The sequence below is a fragment of the Rhinolophus ferrumequinum genome, chromosome 10, assembly GCF_004115265.2.
Source record: "Rhinolophus ferrumequinum isolate MPI-CBG mRhiFer1 chromosome 10, mRhiFer1_v1.p, whole genome shotgun sequence".
Classification (NCBI taxonomy): domain Eukaryota; kingdom Metazoa; phylum Chordata; class Mammalia; order Chiroptera; family Rhinolophidae; genus Rhinolophus; species Rhinolophus ferrumequinum.
In genome coordinates, this window is record NC_046293.1 from 56,495,430 (window position 1) to 56,518,018 (window position 22,589).

General features: G+C 51.9%; 2 protein-coding genes across 8 annotated transcripts; one reads left to right on the top strand and one right to left on the bottom strand.

Annotated features, from left to right (window-relative positions):
• Window positions 1-357: 357 nt before the first annotated feature.
• MBD6 (methyl-CpG binding domain protein 6) lies at window positions 358-7,585 on the top strand. Of its 5 annotated transcripts, XR_004424085.1 has the most exons (14): window positions 358-624; window positions 1,632-1,695; window positions 1,875-2,011; window positions 2,262-2,364; window positions 2,495-2,657; window positions 2,881-3,933; window positions 4,093-4,754; window positions 5,023-5,176; window positions 5,352-5,521; window positions 5,625-6,038; window positions 6,116-6,183; window positions 6,405-6,468; window positions 6,615-6,784; window positions 7,371-7,585. XR_004424085.1 is itself a non-coding variant. In XM_033116350.1 (13 exons), the coding sequence occupies exons 3-12, from the start codon at window positions 1,899-1,901 to the stop codon at window positions 6,423-6,425; spliced, it is 3,009 nt and encodes a 1,002-aa protein (XP_032972241.1). In that variant the 5' UTR covers window positions 358-624; window positions 1,632-1,695; window positions 1,875-1,898; the 3' UTR covers window positions 6,426-6,468; window positions 6,615-7,585. The 5 variants fall into 5 exon arrangements, 4 of the variants coding, with proteins under 4 accessions (XP_032972241.1, XP_032972239.1, XP_032972242.1 ...); XM_033116350.1 differs by having other exon boundaries at window positions 6,317-6,468; window positions 6,615-7,585; XM_033116348.1 differs by having other exon boundaries at window positions 6,615-7,585.
• A 148-nt stretch (window positions 7,586-7,733) lies between these two features.
• On the bottom strand, window positions 7,734-21,333 carry DCTN2 (dynactin subunit 2). Of its 3 annotated transcripts, XM_033116354.1 has the most exons (16): window positions 21,014-21,333; window positions 20,063-20,131; window positions 16,919-16,927; window positions 14,407-14,412; window positions 12,055-12,151; window positions 11,821-11,882; window positions 11,430-11,528; window positions 11,011-11,171; window positions 10,669-10,819; window positions 10,274-10,339; window positions 10,023-10,061; window positions 9,762-9,839; window positions 9,600-9,671; window positions 9,246-9,348; window positions 9,043-9,134; window positions 7,734-8,178 (listed from the first exon to the last, which is right to left on the bottom strand). In XM_033116354.1, exons 1-16 carry the CDS (start codon window positions 21,047-21,049, stop codon window positions 8,092-8,094), a joined length of 1,227 nt encoding a protein of 408 aa, XP_032972245.1. In that variant the 5' UTR covers window positions 21,050-21,333; the 3' UTR covers window positions 7,734-8,091. The 3 variants fall into 3 exon arrangements, with proteins under 3 accessions (XP_032972245.1, XP_032972246.1, XP_032972248.1); XM_033116355.1 differs by lacking the exon at window positions 16,919-16,927; XM_033116357.1 differs by lacking the exons at window positions 14,407-14,412; window positions 16,919-16,927 and having other exon boundaries at window positions 21,014-21,229.
• Between the last annotated feature and the right edge of the window lie 1,256 nt (window positions 21,334-22,589).

Consider the following 22,589-nt stretch of genomic DNA (forward strand, 5'->3'; position numbering starts at 1 on the left):
TTTGGGGCGGGGCAGGACAAGTCGCGACTTTCATCTTTGGGGGCTGGCCCCTCCCGGACCTGACATTCCTGGCTTCCCCAACAGATTGTGGCTTTGGAAAGGGCCCCTCCCGGGGGAAGGCTGGGATTGGCCACCAATGGCCTGGGAAGAGGTTCAGATCCTTCCGCGGAGGGCGGGGGGGCCGCGTGGGGTGTTTGTTCTCTTGGGGATTAATGGGGGGTTGTGGGGGAGGGGTAGGCGCGCTCCCGCATGCGCACTGCGGCCCCTCCTGTTGGCTCGTCGTTGTCCGCTGGGCGGGGGCCCGGCCCCGCCCCTCTCCCGTCCGGGCGGCGGCGGCGGCGGCGGCGGCGGCTGCGGCGGTGGCGGCGGCGGCGACGGCGGCGGCAGCGGCAGCAGCTTGCGCAGTGCCTTCTGGGAACGGAATCCCCAGGGCTGCCCCTGGCCCCCATGGCGCATGCGCGGGAGGCCGCTCGGTGATCCGCGGCGGCGGCGGCGGCGCTTCCTGCTAGGACCGGCCGGGGCCGTACCGGAGGCTCGGGCTCCACCGACCCTCCTCCCACTCCCTCCCACTCACCCTCTGGGCCGCGACTGCGCAGGGCGGGGCCGGCCGAACCATGGGCCGCGGTGAGTGCAGGGCCCGGCCCCCCCACCCCGCCCCTCCCCCTCCCCTCCCCTCCCCTCCCCTCCAGTCCCTACCCTCTGCCCCCTCCGCGTCCTCTCGGCCCCTTTCCCTGGCCCCATCCCCACTCGCCCGCCCTCACCTGCCCCCACCGTTTCTCCCTCTCACTGCTTGACTTTTGCCTTCTTTACCTCCCTCCCCTTAGTGCTTCGCCCACCCTCCGCCCGCCCTCTCCCCAAGTTCCTTCCTACTTCGTGCGCCTTCCCCTCCTCCCCAAGCTGAGGGAAGCAGGCTGGGTGACAGGGCGCCTTGTTATGAGAGGGAAAGTTTTGAAGCCGCGAGTATGGGGTGGGAGCGATGGTTGGGGAGGATACTTGCAGGTTTGAGGGGCCGCCCCACATGTTAGAGGAGAATCCCAGTTGGAGTTTATTTGAAGCCTGTGGGATAGGAGGTGCTGAATCTCCTTGCCTTAGGCTTGTGGGGAAAGCAGGAGCTTCTCAGGATTTTGGGAGAAGACCCAAATGAACCAGATCAGTGGTTGTCCAATGGAGCAGGCAAGGGGGGAGTTCTGTTGGTACCACCCCAGCGGGCAGTTGGGCAATTGCCTGGTGACCTGTGGGGCAATCTGTACTTTTTATATGATCTTCCTGGGTGGGGGTGTAGGGAACAGCAGGGGCCAGACTCTCTGGGAAACTTCCTAGTGGCCTGGCATTATGGAAATTTGCCCACACTGCTGGGTGAAGTCTTCTGTCCCTGATGAGACAAAAGGACCCTGCCCTTTAAGTCTAGTGATTGGGTTGTGATTCTTTGGTCCCTGGGAGTTGAGGCTTTGACCCTCTGGTCCGTAGGGACTGCACATGGAAAGGATGATTGTGGACTCGGCCAGCAGCTCCCTGAGATTTTTATGGGCACTTACTTCATTAAGGATCTTTTTCCCTTGAGTGTCTTGAGCTCTGGTGCTCTCCTGAGCTGGGCAGATTACTGACAGTCCCTTCTCTCTCCTGTCTCCCAGGTGTGGGCTAAGCCGGCGGCCCCGGCTTTAGACTGGACCCCACAATGTTTGCAGAGATGTTCAGGTAGCCACGGTGGGATGGCGGAGGATTCCCCATCATTCTTCTTCCCAGCTCTCTGAGGGTGTTCCCTTGCCCCCGAGTTCTCTTGGGTTTCCCCACAACCTTTGCCTTCCTGAGTACTCCCTCAGGTACCCAGCCCAGTTTAATCCTTCTAATGCCCACATTGATGTGTGTGTTATCAGGCACGTGGGAGCTGATTACACACAATGAATGGGGGCAATGAGAGCAGTGGAGCAGACAGAGCTGGGGGCCCTGTGGCCACATCTGTCCCCATCGGCTGGCAGCGCTGTGTTCGAGAGGGTGCTGTGCTCTATATCAGGTATGGATCCTCAGAGTTCCCCAGATTCTACCCCCAGGCCCTTCGGTGGCCTGAGTCCTTTCTCCCGCCCCACTGCCCAGATCTCTGCTACCCTGATGCCTTCCTGTTCCTCCTTCCTTCCTCCCTCAGCCTTTTTGCTCTCTGTATCTTTGGTCCTTTGAGTCTGTTCTCTATGTCTTCCCACGTCCCTTACCATAGGAGTGTTTCCTGAGTCCGTGTCAACTAACCCCATATTTTCTGACCCTCTTAGCCCAAGTGGCACAGAGCTGTCTTCCTTGGAGCAAACACGGAGCTACCTCCTCAGTGATGGGACCTGCAAGTGCGGTCTGGAGTGTCCACTCAATGTCCCCAAGGTCAGAGTGGTGAGGGGTGCCAGAGAGTACAGGGATAAGCCGAGAGACTTAATGCAAATCACTGTCCTTGGGAGCTTTTGTCACAGATTCCACCCCCTCAGGGTCCCTGTCCTGGCCTTCTACCTTACAGGTTTTCAACTTTGACCCTTTGGCCCCGGTGACCCCGGGTGGGGCTGGGGTGGGGCCAGCATCAGAGGAGGACATGACCAAGCTGTGCAACCACCGCCGGAAAGCCGTTGCCATGGCAACTCTGTACCGCAGCATGGAGACCACCTGCTCACACTCTTCTCCTGGTGAGTCTTCACTTTACAAAAGACTGAGGACAACTTAAGGGTGTGGACGAGGGATGGTGGGAGGAGCCCCAGGAGAGGGAACAAGGAGAAGGATGGAGTGGGGAGCAGCTTGGTGAGAGGAGGGTACTGTGAGACTGGGAATTTATGGGACACAGGACGAAGAAGCCAAAAGAGAATTCTTAGGAGAGCCACTGGCTAACCTATCATTTCTCATTTATTGCAGGAGAGGGAACGAGCCCCCAAATGTTCCACACTGTGTCCCCAGGGCTCCCCTCTGCCCGCCCTCCCTGTCGAGTTCCTCCCACTACTCCACTTAATGGGGGTCCTGGCTCTCTTCCCTCAGAACCACCCTCAGTTCCACAAGCCTTCCCCCCTCTAGCAGGCCCTGGGGGGCTCTTCCCACCGCCAAGGCTTCCTGACCCAGTCCCCTCTGGAGGCAGCAGCAGCCCCCGTTTCCTCCCAAGGGGCAATGCCCCCTCTCCAGCTCCTCCTCCTCCACCTGCCATCAGTCTCAATGCCCCCTCATACAGCTGGGGCGCTGCCCTCCGCTCCAGCCTGGTGCCCCCTGACCTGGGCTCTCCTCCAGCCCCCCACGCCTCCTCCTCACCACCCTCAGACCCTCCTCTCTTCCACTGTAGTGATGCCTTAACGCCCCCTCCTCTGCCCTCAAGCAATAATCTCCCTGGTCCCCCCGGCCCCCCTGGTCCTGCCACTCAGCCACCAGTGTCTTCAGCCACTATGCACCTGCCCTTGGTCCTGGGACCCCTGGGAGGGGCCCCCACGGTGGAGGGGCCTGGGGCACCCCCCTTCCTTGCTAGCAGCCTCCTCTCTGCAGCGGCCAAGGCACAGCAGCCCCCCCTCCCCCCTCCCAGCACTTTACAGGGCCGAAGGCCCCGTGCCCCGGCACCCTCAGCTTCCCACTCATCACCCAGGCCCTCTCAGCGGCGTCCCCGCAGACCCCCAACTGTGCTGCGATTGCTAGAAGGGGGAGGCCCTCCTCAAGCCCCTAGACGGAGCCGTCCTAGGGCCCCTGCTCCTGCTCCCCAGCCCTTCTCTCTCCCTGAGCCATCCCAACCGATTCTCCCTTCTGTGCTGTCCCTTCTGGGACTCCCCACCCCTGGCCCGTCCCACTCTGATGGAAGCTTTAACCTTTTGGGGTCAGATGCACACCTTCCTCCTCCTCCAGCCCTCTCCTCAGGGAGCCCTCCCCAGCCCAGGCACCCCATCCCACCCTCCCTGCCTGGGACCACCAGTGGCAGCCTCAGCAGTGTGCCAGGTATGCGAGTGTGAGAGAGGCCCTCCTCCCCTGGGGTGGAAAGAGGTAGCTAAGGCATTTAGGGGAGAGTGGCTTTTCTGGGGTGGGGGCATGGAAGTGGGGTTCTTTGGACATTGGGAGAAAGGGCCTCCCTTGAGCTCTCTCTCTTTTCCTTTGCAGGTGCCCCTGCCCCACCAGCTGCCTCCAAAGCCCCCGTAGTCCCTAGCCCTGTGCTTCAAAGCCCATCTGAAGGGCTCGGGATGGGGGCGGGCTCAGCCTGTACTCTGCCTCCCCTGGCTGGTGGGGAGGCTTTCCCTTTCCCCAGCCCTGAGCAGGGCCTGGCACTGAGTGGAGCCGGCTTCCCAGGGATGCTAGGGGCCTTGCCTCTCCCTCTGAGTCTGGGGCAGCCGCCACCTTCTCCATTGCTCAGCCACAGCTTATTTGGCGTGCTGGCTGGGGGAGGGGGACAACCTCCCCCTGAGCCCCTGTTACCCCCACCAGGAGGACCGGGCCCTCCCCTGGCCCCAGGCGAGCCCGAAGGGCCTTCGCTTTTGGTGGCTTCCCTGCTTCCACCACCTCCTTCAGACCTTCTTCCACCCCCTTCTGCACCTCCTAGCAACCTCCTTGCCTCTTTCCTGCCCCTGTTAGCCCTGGGCCCCACAGCTGGGGATGGGGAGGGATCTGCAGAGGGCACTGGGGGTCCAAGTGGGGAGACATTTTCAGGTTTGGGAGACCTGCCCCCGCTACTGTTCCCCCCACTTTCCGCTCCCCCCACCCTCATAGCTTTAAACTCTGCGCTGCTGGCTGCCAGCCTGGATCCCCCCTCGGGGACACCCCCCCAGGTGAGGATAGGGGGGAGTGGGTGGGACAGAAGAGGTAGAATCAGATGGGAGCTGGGAATCCAAGGCTTTCAGTTTCGTGCCCGAGCTCTCAGGGCCTGTGGGGAGGGCTCAGTGCTTGGCTGGGGTGGGATGGCTGCGGGAACTGGGCCTGTATTTAATAAGCATGGCCTACTTCACGTGAGGCTTCAGTGAGATTGTGGATGTGAAAGAACAATAGAAGTGTGGCCCACTTCACACACATTAAGTCTTACAACCATTTTCTCCTTAGCCCTGTGTCCTGAGTGCCCCCCAACCTGGACCACCTACCTCCAGTGTCACCACGGCAACTACTGACCTGGGAGCCTCCTCTCTGGGCAAGGCCCCCTCCAACTCAGGGAGACCCCCCCAACTCCTTAGCCCTCTGCTGAGTGCCAGCCTGCTGGGTGAGTCTGAGGGAAGACTGGTGTGAAAGAGAAGCAGCAGTAAAACTTGGTAGTAGCAGCTGGATGAACTGGGGAAGAAAGTCTTGGACCACTGGGTGAAGCTTACAGGAATAGTAGGGTTTGCTCAACCTGACTGGTTTGCCTCGGGAGCCCTGACTTTCTAATTCCTCACCAGGTGACCTGTCTTCGCTGACCAGCAGCCCTGGAGCCCTCCCCAGCCTGTTGCAGCCCCCTGGCCCTCTTCTCTCTGGCCAGTTGGGGCTGCAGCTCCTCCCTGGGGGGGGAGCTCCTCCACTCCTCTCAGAGGCTTCTAGTCCCCTAGCCTGCCTGCTACAGAGTCTCCAGGTGAGAGTGTGGGGGTGTGTTTGTCAGGAAGTTTTTCCAAACTGGAAACATAAGCATCTGAGCTGTAACGCAGAGGGACTGGACTGATATTTTTTGCCTGCAGGTTCCTCCCGAGCAGCCAGAAGCCCCTTGTCTGCCCTCTGAGAGCCCCACCTCGGCCCTCGAACCAGAGCCTGCCCGGCCTCCCCTCAGTGCCTTAGCCCCACCCCACAGTTCTCCCGACCCCCCAGTCCCTGAGCTGCTCACTGGGAGGGGGTCAGGGAAACGGGGCCGGAGGGGAGGAGGGGGACTTCGGGGCATTAATGGTGAGGCCAGGCCAGGTCGGGGTCGAAAGCCCGGCAGCCGGCGCGAGCCTGGCCGATTGGCCCTCAAGTGGGGGGCACGTGGTGGCTTCAATGGACAAATGGAACGGTCCCCAAGAAGGACCCACCACTGGCAGCATAATGGGGAGCTGGCTGAAGGGGGTGCTGAGCCCAAGGATCCATCCCCTCCTGGGCCCCATTCTGAGGACCTTAAGGTGAGTGCAGAGTGATGAAGGCTCAGAGGAAAGGCTGGTGCCACGGTGCCTTCTCCTAACGTTCGTTATACACACAGTCCGTCTGTTCTCAGGTGCCCCCAGGGGTAGTCAGAAAGTCTCGTCGTGGCCGAAGGAGAAAATACAAGTGAGTGTTGGGCCCACCACAATCCTGCCCTTTCCCCACTTCTTGCTGGGTTTATAAAAATGTGTCAAGAGTAGCTTGGCTTTCAAAAGGACAAATACTTATCTGAATATGAATAAGGATGTTATACGTTTAGTGTCCAAGTGGAGAAGTTTCCCACTCAAAGTCCGAAATGCACGTGGTGCTTGGGGAGCTGTGCTGATCATCTGTGCCCCTTATTGCAGCCCGACCCGGAACAGCAATAGCTCCCGCCAGGATGTTACCTTGGACCCCAGCCCTACAACCCGAGTAAGTGTGTGTCAGTGGCTGGGTGGGAGGGAGTGTGGAAGGGATGAGTTATGACGGTAAGAGGGTTAGAGGGAGTGGGTAGGAAATAAAAGACTTCTTGATACCTAGCTGTTTTATCACTTTTTTCAACTTCCCCTCTTGCATAGGCGGCTGTCCCTCTGCCTCCCCGGGCCCGCCCTGGCCGTCCTGCCAAAAACAAGAGGAGGAAACTGGCCCCATAGCAGCCATACCTGGAGCTGGATCTGACCCTGATTGGGGAGAGCTGAGTGCTGAGCCTTGGGAGACCCTGCCAGCCACCTGCACCTGTGGACAGTGGGTGGGGCACTACTCCCCACTCCGAGCACAAATGCAAGCCCTTCCCCTACAATCCCATCCTGAGCCATTGCAGGGGGTAGGGAAGCTCACCCCCCTCCCCCCCAAAGCCATGTCACTGAAAAGGCCTGGGGGGGTGGTATATGGCCCGCTCCCCACCAGGCTAAGGGGAACACCCCCTTCCCCAGGTCTTTTATTTGTTTAAGTTATTTTTGCACAAATGATTCTTTTATATTTAATTCGACTTCATTGCCTCCCTTCTTGAAGCCAGCAGGCTCAGTTTACAAACCTGTGAGCTACTGTTGGCTGCTGCCCTCCTTCCCAGTGAAAGGTACAAAGCAATAAGCATCATGCATCCTCCCTTCACCCCTCCAACACCCCTCTGTCTCTGGCTCAGGTTGCTCAAAGCACAGATCCCCCTCTTACCCGTCCCCAGGTTTGAAACACATAGCCTCATTTCAAGGTGTAGCCAGCTTCCCTGTACTTTCCCTCTGGGATAGAGAAAGGGGGTAAGGGGGCAAAGAGAGCCCCCTGGGCCTCTCCTCCCATACACACTACACTGCCCCTTCTCCCCCCATCAAAACGCTCAGAGACGTTGTGATGATGCGACTGAGGATTATGCAACGTGGTCCAACCGGAGCGGCCAGCATGACCAGCTGTCCAGGGGCTGCCTCCTGCCTTTTCTTTTGTAAAGACAAGACCCTTGGGAGTTTTAATTCTGTTTTGTACTTGCCCTGTGGGGCCTCCACTGCTTTTCTATGGGAGACACTCTTAATTTAACAGATGAGAATATTTTGAAACTCTGGCTCTGACTCTGTACTCATTTTTTCCTTAGTTCTTTGGTATGAACAAGTAACAATTTAAATCCTCTTGTAGAGAGTAGCTTAGACTGCCTATTATGCTGTGACTGTCTCAATGCTGCCTCTTCCCCAGGAAACACAGCAGAGGCCACACAGAGTACAACAGCATTTAATGGTCAGAAACAGTTGTACAGTGTTACAATCAGCCACAGAAGCTGTACTGGAGGACAGGACCCAATCCTTCCCCACCGGACAAAGCAGTATTAGACATGAGCTGGCATGTGGCTGGGCCCACGTCCTCATCCCTGGGGCCTGAGGACAGACCACCATCTAATATCCCCTCGCTACCACTCTAGACATCAGAGGAGAGGTATAAACCCCACATGCAAGAAGAATCCCTTGTCCCCAGTGTCAAATGGAATGGGGATGTGAGAGTTATAAGGAGAAACCCTATCTGTGTAAGCTGTTAACAGTTCAAAGGGGTAGTCATTACTCCATCTCCCAAAGGGGCTCACTTTCCCAGCTGCTTCATCCGTTCATCAATGTTGGCAAAATTCCCCTCAACTGTGGACAGGTTTTCACGCATGGTTGTCTGCACCTAGAAAGTGATACAGATGTTTTACTGTCAGGTTCCGGTGCTTACCTGAATGAGGACCTAATTCTCTTAGGACAGAAGTGAAATGGAAACACAGCTGATGGGCTCCAGAGCAGAGAGGTTATAGCAGCAGTTTTCAAACTACCCTTGAAGTGCCATGCACCTAACTTGGTGTGCCAAGCAGGCAGGACTCTTAAAAAGAGCCAAATAAGGTTTTACTGAAATAGGGTTTCACTGATTCAAAACTTCTGGAAGACTGCGCTAGAGGAAGAACATTATACCATGTACTTTATATGTTGTTTTCATTTATTTTGATGGCCCTGTGATGCTGGTCTCTTAACCTGAATCCCCCCACCCAGCACCGAAAGCTGCCTCCAACAGAAACTTGGACTCACTATGCTGAGCACTGCGAGAAGAATGAAGGTCAGGCTCACTGTTCAGTCAGGAAGTGGCAGAACCAGGTTGGAGCCTAGCTCCTGATTTGAAAGCCCATATTTACTCCCTGTGCTCAGAAGCATTTGGATGAGGATCCAGGGAGGGCAAAGCTAAGCTGAGACTATAGAAGGAAAGTAGGTTTTGGAGGAAAAACTGATGTTTACTGACCTAACAAGTCACCCACATTATTTCACCTAGTCCACGTAACTGAGGTAGGTGTAATTTTCCAGAGGATTAAGACAGGTTCATAAGCTAAGTACGTTGTCAAAGGTCCCATAACCACTGAGAAACAGCATGCAGACTCAAACCAAGCCCCTGCCACAACTCCATGCTACCAAAGGGGTAAGGCAGAGCCCTCTGAAGATACAGCTGGAGAACCTGGTGTGTGTGTGCTGAAGAAGGGAGGCAGCAAACCAAGAAAGGGGCGCACACCTGGGTCAAGAGGGTGGCGTTGTCCTTGAGGGAACTAGCAATCATCTGCTGTGTGGTATCCAAGTGTGTCAGGAGCTGACCGAACTGCATGGCTACAAAAGGGGAAGAAAGGTATGGGGGGTGGGGGGGTTAGAATCCAAGACAAAGGGGAAGGGAACAAAAGTCTTTCCAATTCTGAGCACCCCTGGCAGCTGGACTCCCACCTTGTTCATGCAGCTGCTTGATGGTGACAAGTCTCTGCACCAGCTCAGGAAGGGTGGAGGCGACAGGACTCCAGCGCTGTATGGTTTCATATAGCTGGTGCACCTGCAGGGACATGACAGGGCAGAGGGGACAGCCCAGCCATCAGTGAAGTACACACTGAAGACTACATAGGGTGGGGCAAGGTCAACTGGGTGGGGACAGAGCAAAGCACTGCCCTGATTTTTCAGCTGGTAAGTATTTATGAAGACAAGGGACCTGAGGATTCAGTGTTCTCATCCATTACCATCAGGATGAGTCGGAGAACATGAGGGAGCAGGAAAGGGTATGAAGATGAGGAAAGATGTCTTCCTGACCTTGCTTTGTGTATCTGCATCTTCTACAGAAGCTTTATGCTTGGCAATCTCATTCACCTTCCCCAGGACACTCTGTAAGCACAGATTTTAAGGTTGATAAGGGCATCCAGGGCTCCCAAAGTCCCAAGCTACCTGTAATCCACTTTGCCCTCCACTTAATACCTGTAGCCGAGCCTCCACTTGGTCCAATACTGCAAGGTCCAGGGCGCTCACCTTTGCCTGCAACAGCTCTACAGTCTCCTGGGGGTGGGGGTTGGGACAAGCTTCATGAAAGGGAAAGGATCAGACTAGGAAGAGGCCACTCCATATTCCACTATAGTAATTAATACATAGCTCATATTCCCCTGGAGGTAATTAATACATACCTTAAAATTATTCTCCAAGCAACCCAATCCCAATATCCTTTCTTCCTTTTACACTCACCGTAAGGCAGACTCCCTGTAGACCTGCAGAAAGGGGATTCTGGTGGGGAGAAGGAGGAAAGAAATCAGTGGTTCTAATACCTCCATGTGATTACTATCTTCTCCCAGCCTTTCTGTGTTAGCTGGCAGCCCACTGGTTGATCCTGTAGCTGAAGCCCTCCCCTGACTCCTCCAGGATTCTGTGGACTGCGGTGGACCTTAGGCTTAGGGTACAGGACGTGAGGGTCACACTAAGTACAGGGAGCACCTGACCTGAGCATCCTGATCACAGCGTACAGTTGCTTCCAGCTCTGTCAGGCGCTTCTCCAGTTCTGCAACCTAGGGGAAGGATGGAGGTGAGATTTGCTAGCCACCTCCCTGCTACTGCAGTGGGAGGTAAGATCCTGCTCTTCTCTGTCTGCTTGCCACTCCTTTCCCCACTCCCCTTTGCCAAGGGACTCCTTTCTCTGGAACACATCCCTAGTCACAATCCAAAAAATCCTAACTGTAAGTAGATGGGTGATTGAAACATGGAGAATGAGACATTCAGGGGAGTCAGAAGCATTCCCAGCATCCTCTCCCCAGAACTGATCTCTTGGAGGAAGGCAGGAAAGTCTCTAGGGCCACGTCTCCCCCGGCCCCTCAACCAACACTACAGACATACTTACTTTGGCAGCTTGAGAGAACTTGTCCTGCTCAGGCCGAGAATGTAGTTCGTAAGTGACAAGGCTGCTGTCTGGGAGGGTCCCACTTGTGGTCTTTCCCCCTGAACCAGCCCCTTTGCTGTTCTTTGTTGCTTCCAGTTGCAGTAGCAGGCGCCTGGGTCAGGAGACCAAGTAATATCATGACTTGAAGGAGGTGGACCAGTCCAGTCACTCTCTTTCATTTCTATCTCAGTCAGCATTAAGGAACAGCTAGGCCACCCGCTCCCGTAATGGCCCTGTCAGTACCTGGCTGAGTCCCTCTACACCCCAATCAGCAATGATTTCCCAACCACGTAGGGCACCCACTTAGCCAGAGCTCCATCGGGGTCGGTAAGGTTGATCGCTGCATCTGGTCCCAGCAGCTTCTCCAGGTGGGAAGAAACTAGCTGCTGCTTCAGGGCTGCCAGCTGCTTAGCCAGCACCACGGGCGTCAGCTTCTCCTCCGTGGCTGACTCTTTCACTGTTGTCTGGTATGAAAAGTAGACAGTGAAGGGTGGCAAGAGTGAATCAAGGGGAAAAAAAATGAATCAAGACCAGCTGTGGCTGGAAGTCACCGGGATGGTTCTTACCCACCTACAGCACTGAATGTAGATTCGTGTATATTCCTAAAGTTTGGAAACCTCAGCCCTCTTATCCAGGTGCTTAGGGAATCTTTCTCTTCCTGCTAGGAGGTCCTCCTCTGCTATACAAGTCATAACAGAGAGGGAAGAAAAGTTTAAAGTTACCTTGATTTTTTCAACTTCAGTTGTCAGCTCTTGGACTTCATGCAGTAGTCGCTGATACTTTTGCTGGGGTGTCTCCTTCACTCCCAGGCCCTCTCCAAGCTAGAGAGCAAGCACAAATGGGATGTTACACCTCCCTGTACAGGGAACCTCAAGAATTTATCCCAACTCTGGGCCTGAGTTATAGGGTATGGATGACACGAGCGCAGAACTGAGACAGCGGGGGGCCTACAGACTCCAGAGCCACTGCAGAGGGACAGAACATTCTCAACTGCATCCTGCTGGTTCCTCAGGACCCTCAACCAGAGAGGCACTCGGACTCTGACTGTACCCCTTGATCTCCTGCTACATAGGGTCACTGTACCATTCCCATCAACACACACACATAACAAACCATCTCATATTCTCCGGATTCATATCCTGTCCTCTTGGTTTTTCCAATACGATCTGAGAAATCTGTCAAGAAAAGAAGATGGATTTAAGGCTTGATCTAGGCCCAGGGCAGTCATGGCCTCAGGTGACAATGAGGGCTTCCACAAGACATCTCCATGAGGGACCCTTTCCCAAAGCAAGTCACTAAGGCCTGAGGACAGGATTCCCTCCCACTCAATTTTCAGCCCAGTCTCACCGAGTCCCTTTGTCCCCACTCTCTTGTCTTTGAACTTGTCATAGGCAGCATTGGGATTGACAATGATATGCTCCACACTTGTGCTCGACAGCTCCTCCTGCAGGAATAGGTAGTTCAGGCCCGGGGCAGGCAGACTCACACCCTGGAACTTCCTCACAAAATCCCCAAACCATTAGGAGACTGGGCCCTACTTTCCAAGAGGAAAGAAGGGCAGCTCAATTGCAAGCTGCCAACCCAGCCTCGACCTAGGAAATGGAAGCTTCCTGGTAAATTTGGAGTCTCAGTTGTACAAATATCAACACCCTGGTTCAACTGGGAACAGAGGTAGCATAACCTCCCCACCCACTCTGTACATAAGCCTCCCCATTTCCCCACCCCATCCAACTGGGCCCTCCCAGCTACCTGGCACACACCATGCACTCAGGGCAAGAAACCAACCTGACCTCTCTTAACCTCCCCCTCCCAAAAGTAAATTTCCTTGCTGCTAAGGAAGTCCATTTTCAAGTTAACCTTCATTCTTGCTGGAGGAAAAGAGAAGGGATGGAAGATAAGCTACGAACTCTAAGGGGGAACATTGGAGGACTTTAATGTGCTGCCAAAGGGAAGACACCAGCTCTTAGATACAAAAGGAAGGTTGGCTGGCTGAGGGCCTGACCAGAAGCCCTGTTTCCAGGCTGCCATGAGGCCAGGGAATTCAGGGGATAAAGAGGTGAGGAAAGAGTTTACTGTATTATTTTTTAAGGGACATCTTAGCAGCAACAAGCAAAAGCAGTATCTGCTTGCCAAGAGTACCTGTGGGGCAAGGGCCATATGTAACTCCTGAAATAGATAGCACAGCATCTTTTTAAAGAGCACCAGTAGCGCCTGCCCCTTCTCCCTGACCCCTCTGCTGTCTCCAGCACTGAAGCGCTTCCATAAACAAGGAATACGGTAATGAAAGTGAGAGACTTTACTCTAGAAATTGAAGCAGAGAGGTTCCCTCCTTACTAGGTATCGACTGGCTGTTCAGATTCCAATAACTACACCAAGACTGAGCGCTTCAGACTGCATGTCTCTCCCTCAATTGTCAGCAGTCCAAGAACTCTCACTACATTACTGAAGAAAGGGGAAAGGGGGAAGGAGGCCCAGGAGTCCTTTTCTTCTGAGGATGACATCTCCACCTTCCCCAGGAGGAAGGCAAAGTGAGTCTTCTTTCCTTTAACTGGAATAATGGTTCTCAACCCTGGCTGCACACTCTGAGAAAATGTATTCAAAAAGAAAAGGGGCCTGGGCTCACCTCTGTAGATGCTGGTTTATTGTTCTGGGGTAAGGCCAGGGCAGTAGGCCAGTTTAAAAACTACTCAGGTGATTCTAATATGCAGCCAGGACCCTGAATCTCTGCCTGTGTGTGGGGAGGGGCGGGGTGGGTGGGTGATGATGGAGAGACATCATGGAGAAAGAGCAGCAGACAAAACCTCCGTCCTTCATGTCTGGTCTGCTATGAGAGCAGTCAGTGTGAGTGGCAGTAATCTTCACAGAAGTGCAGGGCAGAGGGACGAGATCAAGATTAAGGGAAAACAAAAGGGTCCATGTGCAAGTGCATAGAAGAGACAACTCACTCCCAAATCATTCTCTCTTTCATCTTCTCTGAATGTTATGGCCAGAGCACCCACCAGCCAAATAACTGTGTGGTCTCCAGCTTCAATAAGTAAAGTATTTGAGAAGGACTCGTGCTCAGCAAAGAAAATCATTTTCTTGTAAGTTCATACACAAGAATATGCCACTGCTCCCTGTGAGCGCTCCAATCGAGGCCAGTGAAGTAGAAATCCAATTTTTAAAAAAATCCTCTTAAAAAGAGCAATGGGAAGTATAGTGTACAGGCCAAAGAAAGAAATTAATCATAGCGACCATTTGGTAAGCCCTTATTATGGGTTAGGCACCATGCAGATGAGAACTGGCTTTCTTATTTACTTTCCTATATAAGGAAGGGGTGGAATAAAAAAGGGAAACACACAGCATGTGAGTTTCAGAGGTCCTGGACAGCACTGAGGAGGACGGTGCTCTCATCTCACTAGTCCTGCTCTGGGAGCACGGCCTGGGCCGGGAGGGCTGCCCCTCACTGGCATCCCCACACTGGCAGCCTCAGGTGGGCAGCACACTCAGTCTTCCAGTGGCACCTACTCCACCAGTGTCTCGGAGATCTAGGGACATGGGTCAGGGGTGGTGCCATTACAGTGAATTGTGAAATGGGAAAAGGTTGTCAACTGGGGTGGGCAGAACAGATTACAGATTTAGTAGAGACAAAAGGACAGAGAAACACTGCCCATCACAGCACACCCCGTTAAAAAGCAGATGAAAGGTCAGGCTTCTTACCAGCTCCTTGTGGTTTCCCCAGAGGTGAGAAAATCAAGAGTTAAAAGGAAAGGGAGTGGGGAGGTGGGGGTGAGGGAGGGGAAAAAAAAAAGACAAAATGTTATTAGCAAATTGTCACATGCACTACATGACAGTCTTCAAACACACTGCACCACAGGGCCCAGAGTAGCCTAGCAAAACTTGGGGGCCAAAAAATTTCAGCTGGGGTCATCACATACTCCAAGAGAAAGAAGAGCTTGGGCACCTTTCCTCTCTGGTGGTGAGGATGTCATGAAGGTTTGCTATTAACAAAAGCAATTCAGGATCATCTGAGAACTAGTAGTTAGATGCTGAAAGCTAGTGGCATGGAATAAGAAAGTGGGAGAAGGCCGAGGTGGAGAGGAAGCTGTAGAAATGGCAGAATGTGAAGCAGAGGCTATGGCGATTCTGAGGACCTGTAGCCGATTGAGGGTCCATAATTCTCAAGGGGGGAGTTCATGGCTCAAGTCTTGTCTCCTGGTTTCTCTAGTTTTGAAGAAAAAGACATCTGGATGGCAGAGTCAGTCACAATGAGGGTGCTCACATGTGTGGTTTGGTATTTTAGATTAAGCAGAATAAACATGTCAGGTATAGATGGTGAGTTTAGGGAAACATGAAGTCCCTAACTGCAGCCCCATTCTCATTCTCCACTGCCAGAGGAGAGGCAGGGCAAATCCTGGTCCCTCGTGTGGTCTGGTGTGTTTGAATCCATCTCGAATGGTGGGTAACTCACCCTGTAGCTCTGAGGGATCTAGAGCAATTCTGCCATGATGTGCTAGCACAAAGAGTCCAGAGGACACCAAGATTCACAGCTACCAGCTCATGTGCAGGACATGTTTCTTCAACCCTCTGTTCACAAGATTCACAGGGGTTGGATGGTGGACGGGGGGAAAGGTGAGAGTATTTCAAAGAGGCCTTATTTTAGTCCAAGCCACATAAATAAGACTGCCACTTCCTGGCAAGACTGGTAAAGAACTGCCAGGAGAGGAAATCCAGCTGTATGTCCTGACTCTCTAGGAACTCTACTGATGGGCAGACAGACGTGTGGAGGGTAGAGGATGGTTATGTATATATGAAAACACATGGTGTAATAATCACAGGTACTTCCTGCTCCAGAGGTTTCAGCTAGATATACCTGAATTTCAACCTCTTCATTCCCTGTCAGATGTCAGCGTTCAGCCCAGCCAAGAATCCTCTCTCAGCTCAGGGTAGAGGTGGACCTGAGTTCTATGGTCTGGGCTGGGATATCTCTCTGCAGAGTAGATATAAGCACTCACAGGTGCACACATGCAAATACATGAGGGGAGGCAGACACACCACACCTTTCTCTTACTTGCCCAACCAAGCTAAAACCAGCTTGGGTGAAACTCAAGGAGAAAGAGAGGACAATGGGCCATAAGTTCAAGTTCAAATCACGAGGAACAATCAGAATGGGAGAGGACAGAAAATCAAAGAAAAGGAAAAGTGGCATATTAGTTTGTAAATAGTATATACCACCTCCAGATCTATCCAATGGGTGGATTGGGGGAGGGGTGAATGAGATTTTAGGCATAATTCCTGTAACCTGTAACAGTCACCATGGAAACCTAGCACACCCAGCCACCTTGACTGGAAAGTTCTAAGTGCCGTGATCCCAGATACCAGTTGATCTGGCACCTGATTCCCAATCTCTCTCAGTAATGAACTTCCAGACTCCCCAAGGCTGTTTAGCTAAACGGCTGTGCCTCAGAGGGCAAGACGTGAAGTTGTAGATCAGGCAGGGGAAGAGGCCACTGAAGCTCTCTGAGCCCCTTCAGGCTCTATGCCAACACTGGAGCCAGGGGACTTCGGAACCAGGATGACAAGGAAGTTGGATAGTACTGTAGAATAAAACTGTCCAGGATGGACCGACACAGCGCTTGACCATCCATCCATTTCTAAAGGAGGGGTACAGAAACAGGAAGACTCATGAAAGCATGAATAACCCGTTACCTTAAAATTGCATATAACATCCCTTTCCTAACCTATTTACCTTTCTCTAAAGGCTTAGCATAGGAAATATTAAAACGAGTTTTTCCCAGGCATAATCCAGAGTAAGGACGGTGGCTGTTCCCCTTGTTCATCAGCCTTGTCTAGAATGGCTAATAGTCATTCCTCTCCTCTTGACTCCATTTCCGTCTGAGGAGGAGTAAGGCAATCCCCTTCTAACTCGAGCCCCTAAATGCCTCATGTCTAAAAGCATTCCAGCCTCCATGTTTCTATCCCATCCTCCACTGGACAGTTTTAATCTGCAGACCTCACAAGGGGATGAGACAATGATTCATGGACCATAGCTGTGCTTCTAAACCTTGATTAATGATCTTTAAACATAAGGCCAGCAGGCCCCTTAGTGATCTAGCTAGGGACTCATTAGAATTTAAAACGATTAGCTACAACAAAAGCACAGTGACAGAGCACTGCATGCAAGATGGCAGATGAAAAAAGCATGCAGAGAAGAAGCATCGAATGGTCTTACTTGTGCAAACTAGTGTCCAGGCAAGGTGGTGAGGAGGGAGGATGGGGGAAGCATTAGGAAAAACTCAGGTTAAGTTCAAGTGTGCCAACAGTCAATGAACACAATCAAGCATACTCTATACCCCAAACTGTAAGGGAGGACCACTGCTCATTTCAGGCTGGTGGAGTGCCCAGCAGTACCTACCCTTTGGAGAACTGAAGCTTCTGCCAGGGCCCCACCAAACTACGGCACGTCATTTTTCCCCTTTCCCATGGTATTGGAGATAGTTATGATATAAAGGGAGAAACTAAATCCTGTTTCTAGTGCGGTTTTTTCAATTTACTCCCCTTGCTCCAGCAGTTCAAAAGCCAGGAGCAGAATGCCTCACAGACCCCAGGCAGGCTGTGGGAGGGAATTCCAATTGGGAATTAGCTTTCTTGACATTTTAAAGACAAGTCTCCAAACAAGCCCATCACCACAATCAATCCAGGAGCGTCTGAAATGCAGAGAGGATATCCTCCTACATTAAGGAGGAAAGGGCTAGCCATGGTTTTCTGGCCCATTCATTTTAGAATATTTTACTTCCTGCTGAAATTGTTTTAAAGGGATAGTAGGAAAATCAGGATTATCTTTAACAAAATTAAAACCTTCTACTACTTTCCTTCCCCATCCTCCCCACTATGGGAATTGCAAAACTTTTATATTTAAGTTAAACTAGAAATTACAATCTTTAAGAGATATTAGAGAAAATTATTTCCTTCAGCAGCCCAATTTCTTCCACAGGGGAGCAAAGAAAGGAAGGAGGTTAAAAGATTGGGGGCGAGGGGCAGTCATATTTAAAGTCTGCATATTCCTTTAAATAAAAATCTGCTGACCGTCCCCCTCACAAAAGGTTTCATAAGAAACTGGTCACAGTGGTTGTCTCCAGGGAAGGGAACTGAGTGGTGGCAGGCAGTGGTAGGAAAAAAGACTTTTGTTCTGTGTGCATATAATACTGATTTTAAAAACTAATAAAATTAAAGTTGAAAATAATCTGGAGACAAGGTAGACCATGCTGTTGCCAGCGATTAAGCAGGTGACTGAAAACCTCACGGTCAGCCACAATAGTGGTGACATGTACTGTTTCCTGTACTAGGTCTTAAGAGGGTAGGTGAGAAGAGGATAGGCTGCTGGTGAGAATCCAGGCCTCATGGACATGGGGTCTCTGGATTGTCTAAGTACCACCCACTGCTCCTCAAGCTGCATATTTACATCGCTATTAAGAGCAGTGACAGAGCCATTACTCAGCTGACTTCCTGAAAGCTGCCCTCCAAAGGCCCACAGGGACATGCAGGGGCCAGAGACATTAGCTAACATCAGGAAACATCTCAGCAACCCCCACCCCTACCCAGGCCTCCTGTAGCAGATGAAGGTCTCCCCCACCACTTACTCTTCCCTACTGAGTCATTTACCAGAGCCTTAGGCGGTGGAGTAGTTACCCTCCAGCTCCCACACACTCTGAGACTGACATCCTGGGCCATATGCCGCAGCAAATACACACTTAGGTCCTCTCCCCATCACATGCTATTGAAATAGCCTGCTCAGGCTCAGCAGAGGAGCAGCCAATCAGGGCTGCACATTCAGGTTCTACCGTGCCCGGAATGGGGGTCATCTTCTTTTTATGAAGAGATCCCAGTACCTTCAAAAGAAAATTACAATGTATTTTTTGGTTTGGAATGGGGACTGCTGTGGTACTACCTATCTGTATCATGGTCAGTGACCAAAAAACAAAGTCCCATTCATTATTTTGCCACGAAGGCTTGATTCTTACTGGCAGAGGCCTAGGCCACAGTTGAGCATTCTCTGAACTATGGCAGTAGAGTGGAGATCTCAGCGTACACACTCCTGCCCTGTGAGGTCAGGCAGCTCCCTAATAAGATACCTCTTGGAGGGACAGGTGCACACCTAGGTGCTTGAGCAACGACAACATCTGCGTTATCTCCAGATACTCAGGCTTGGGGGACAGACTGACATGCCAGCAAGTACAGAAGCCACAAGGCACACACCACTGAGAGAGGGGATGGGAAGGTGTACCCCACAAAGCAGGAACCACTTCCACATGGGGGAAACCAAATAAGGAATAAGTGAGTACGCCAAGCCATACATTGTAAGCCAGCAACCAGCATTCTCGAGAACTAATGAGCCCCACAGACAAAGGACTTACAGACACACATACTGAGCCTGTTCCCACTGACTCCTGGTCGCAACTTTATTGAGCTCTCACACCATCCATGTAACCCTAGCCCAGCTCTTTTTGGAAATAACAGAACCTAAAACACATCCTACAAGACATGGTAATAGATCTTTGTTCCCCTTAGCACTTACATACAGAATTTTTACTATGTTGATTTTCATTCACTCAATTTTATTTTTTCTTCCGTGTTTCCTATGTTTCCTAACTCCCCCATTAGTCTGGGGGATCCTTGAGAGTAGGGACATTTCTTCCTCTGCATTGCACACACACAAAAAATCAACACAGAATGAACATATTCAATAAACAATGCTAAGTGGTTCCCCTCATTAAAATGGGTCCACAGCTAATTCCTTCCTCCTCAGAATTCTTCTTGGATCTGAGCGCTACCAGGGCCTCACCTATGCTGATATCAGAGTTGTGTTCTGCCTCAAATTTGTTTTGTTCTGACCAGGTCTCTCTTCTTTCTAAAATCTTCAAATTATTTTCTTACTCCTTGCCCAACGGATACTGGATATTCATATAAAAGAGTTCTTCTCTATACTTCCATGTCTAGCTCTTGGTAGGATGGTAATGAACATGTATTAAATGAAATATTTTTGAATGAGAAGGTCTAGGTCCTAACCTCTAGCAGTTTATAAGTGCTTCGGCTTCATGATTCATTACCACGGCTCGCACCCAGGGGCTTAACCAAATCACTAGTCCCAAAACTGTTTTGAGATATTTCAAAGGTCAAGGATCAGGTCTTATTAGTTCCTGGCACGGCTCACTGGCAGCTGCAAGACCAGCAAGGCCTCTGCAAGCGCCGCCACCTACACACCACCCAGGCTGGGTTGGCATACCCGCTTATTGCTGTGGCCCCCAGAAATGGGAAAGGGCCTGCCTGAGGGAGGAAGGTCAGAGCCCAGAGGAGTCCCGAGGCAGCACAGCCTTACCGCATCAAACTCCGCTTGGTCATCCTCAGGGAGGTCGCTGGTTTCGTACACATCTGGCTCGTTCCTGGCCTGCAGGTAGAAGCAGTGACCACCCAGCTTCACTACGGAGCATCCACCAACACCCCTGACCCTATTCCATTCGAACAAGTTAACAGAGAGGGCAGGTTGTGATGCCAGGATTCTGTCCCTTCTCTTCCACCTGCCCGGTTAAATGCACATCAGTTCCCATGACTTAGAAGAATGGGGCTAAGAGTGGGACAACTGGGACCTGATGGTCAATGGTGAGTGTAAGTGATGACAAAGATGTTACCCTGAATCTGAAGGGGGGTGGGTCTTTGGCAATCATGATGGCAAAGGTAGAAGGACTATCCTTGAATCAGGTTCTATACACCACTACCCTGGCACAAGGGTTTAGAGTGACTCAGGACCTTAGTACCCATGATCCTGTGACCCAACCCCCACTCCAAGAATGCAGGCAGGACAGCAGAAAAGGGTACATGACGGCATGTGAGAGGTAGGTTGGGGTTGGGGTGGACACTCCCAGGACAGTTCTCCATCTGGCACAAGAAGGGTTCTGCCTTGGCAGGATAAAGGCCATCACTAAATAGCCTGGTATGTGTTTCTGGGGTGGGGATGGGAGGTTTGGGGAGACACGGGTGGTGCTGACACGGATGGCAAACACTCGACCACAAATGGTAAGGGCCCGGAGACAATTTCTGGGCCGAGAAACCGGCGACTGCCGGAAGAGGGGCCTGGTAGGCCGTCCCAAAGCCCGGCCCAGTCGGGTCAGAGGAGTCCGGAAGATGCTGCGGCCCGTCCGGGAGCGAGCCGCGGGAGCCCGGGGGCGGAGGAGGGGCTGCAGGCGGGAGGGGTCACGGGTTGGTGTCTGTTGGGGGTCCTTAGGAGGTTGGGGGCGCGGTCCTGGGGACCCGGGGCCGGCCCTGTACTCACAATGCCGGGAAGGTCGGCGTATTTAGGGTCCGCCATGGCGGCGGCGAGGCGGGGTTGGGGGACCGGGGACTCGGCGGAGCCGGGGCCGGTGTTCGGGTAGGGGAGAGGCTGGGTCCGGGTCCCGGGTTAAGGCGGCGGCAAAGGGAGCGGCGGAGGAGGCGGAGAAGCAGGAAGTCTCGCGACAGCAGTAGCACAGGAGAAGGGTAAAGCAAAAGTCGCGAGAACAGCCCGCTACCACACCCCTGGAGAGGCGAGGGTTGGCGAGAACGAGGCCAGGGAATGAGGTAATGGCGGGGCGGCGGGGGGAGGGACGCCGCATAGGATTGTTGGATATGTAGTCTTGGCCGACCCGGTATTGGGCGGGAGGCGACATCCCCATCTCAGGCCACTTAGTGATGGGAGTTATTGCATTCAACTTATTTTCTTTAATTTTCACATCGTCTGTGAAAAGAGCTTTTATAATTCCTGTTTTTCAAATGAATAAATTTGCACTTCCAGAAGTTAAATGACTAGATAAACATAACACAACTAGGCATGTTGGGGCACAGCCAAGACTTCAAAAACAACAATAACAGCAACAACAAGTAAACTTTAATAAAGCCTCAGTCACGTTTAGAATGAAAAAGTGAAGCAATTGTCTCAATTTAGAGCTGTCATATAAAATACAGGACGCTAGTTAAATATGAATTTCAGATAAGCAACTAATAATTTTTTTTAGTATAAGTATGTCTCACACCATATTTGGGACATAATAACACAAAATATATTAGTGTGTTTTTTTTAAATCTGAAATTCAAATTTAACTGGGCATCTTGTTTTTGTTTTTCAAACCTGGCAATCCTATGTTAAGTTCATAAATAGGTAAATGGTGGCTCTACATCTGAGTATCCTCTGTTCTCTTAGCCATTTCAGACTTTTGAATTTAATAGTTCAATAAAATTAAAACAACAACAAAAAGTTTGCGAGGACAGATACAGTATTGTTACCTTCATTTTGCCAAGTAAGCACATTAAAAAGAAAAAAAAGAAAACCTACTACTTACTATTGCCATCATTTCTAAGTAGAAAAGTAGGAAGGATATACTCTCAGAAAAAGACAGTCCTTCGAAACTTAGTAAATCCTGATTTATGAAAAACCACACTGTGGTGTTTTTTTTTTAATTTGGGGAGAGGGGCGGTGCTTATCCATAAACTTTTATCTCTGACCAGCGACTCTCCATGGACTAGCATTTTGAAACTTCTTCACTGGAGCCACCCTGGAGCCCTTGGGGGCCTGAGGTTGGGATGTTTCCCAGGATGTTCTCTGAGCTTGCAGGATGCTGCAACACTTAGAAATAGTGCCAGACCAAGTGACTAGAGAGATGCCTATTTTCCTGAGTTTGGAACTCACTGTCATTCTATGCATACTTTCCTGGCTCCTCCCCAGACCTCAACCCCTCCTTTTCCATAGTCCTACTGCTTTCCCATTCAGTTTCTTATGCTGGACCCTTTTCCTTCAGTGTCCTTAAGATTCAAGGTAGGTTAGAGGTATAGGTCCAATTTGGGAAACCTTCTCAGCTGAGTTCTGAGTGGTTAGG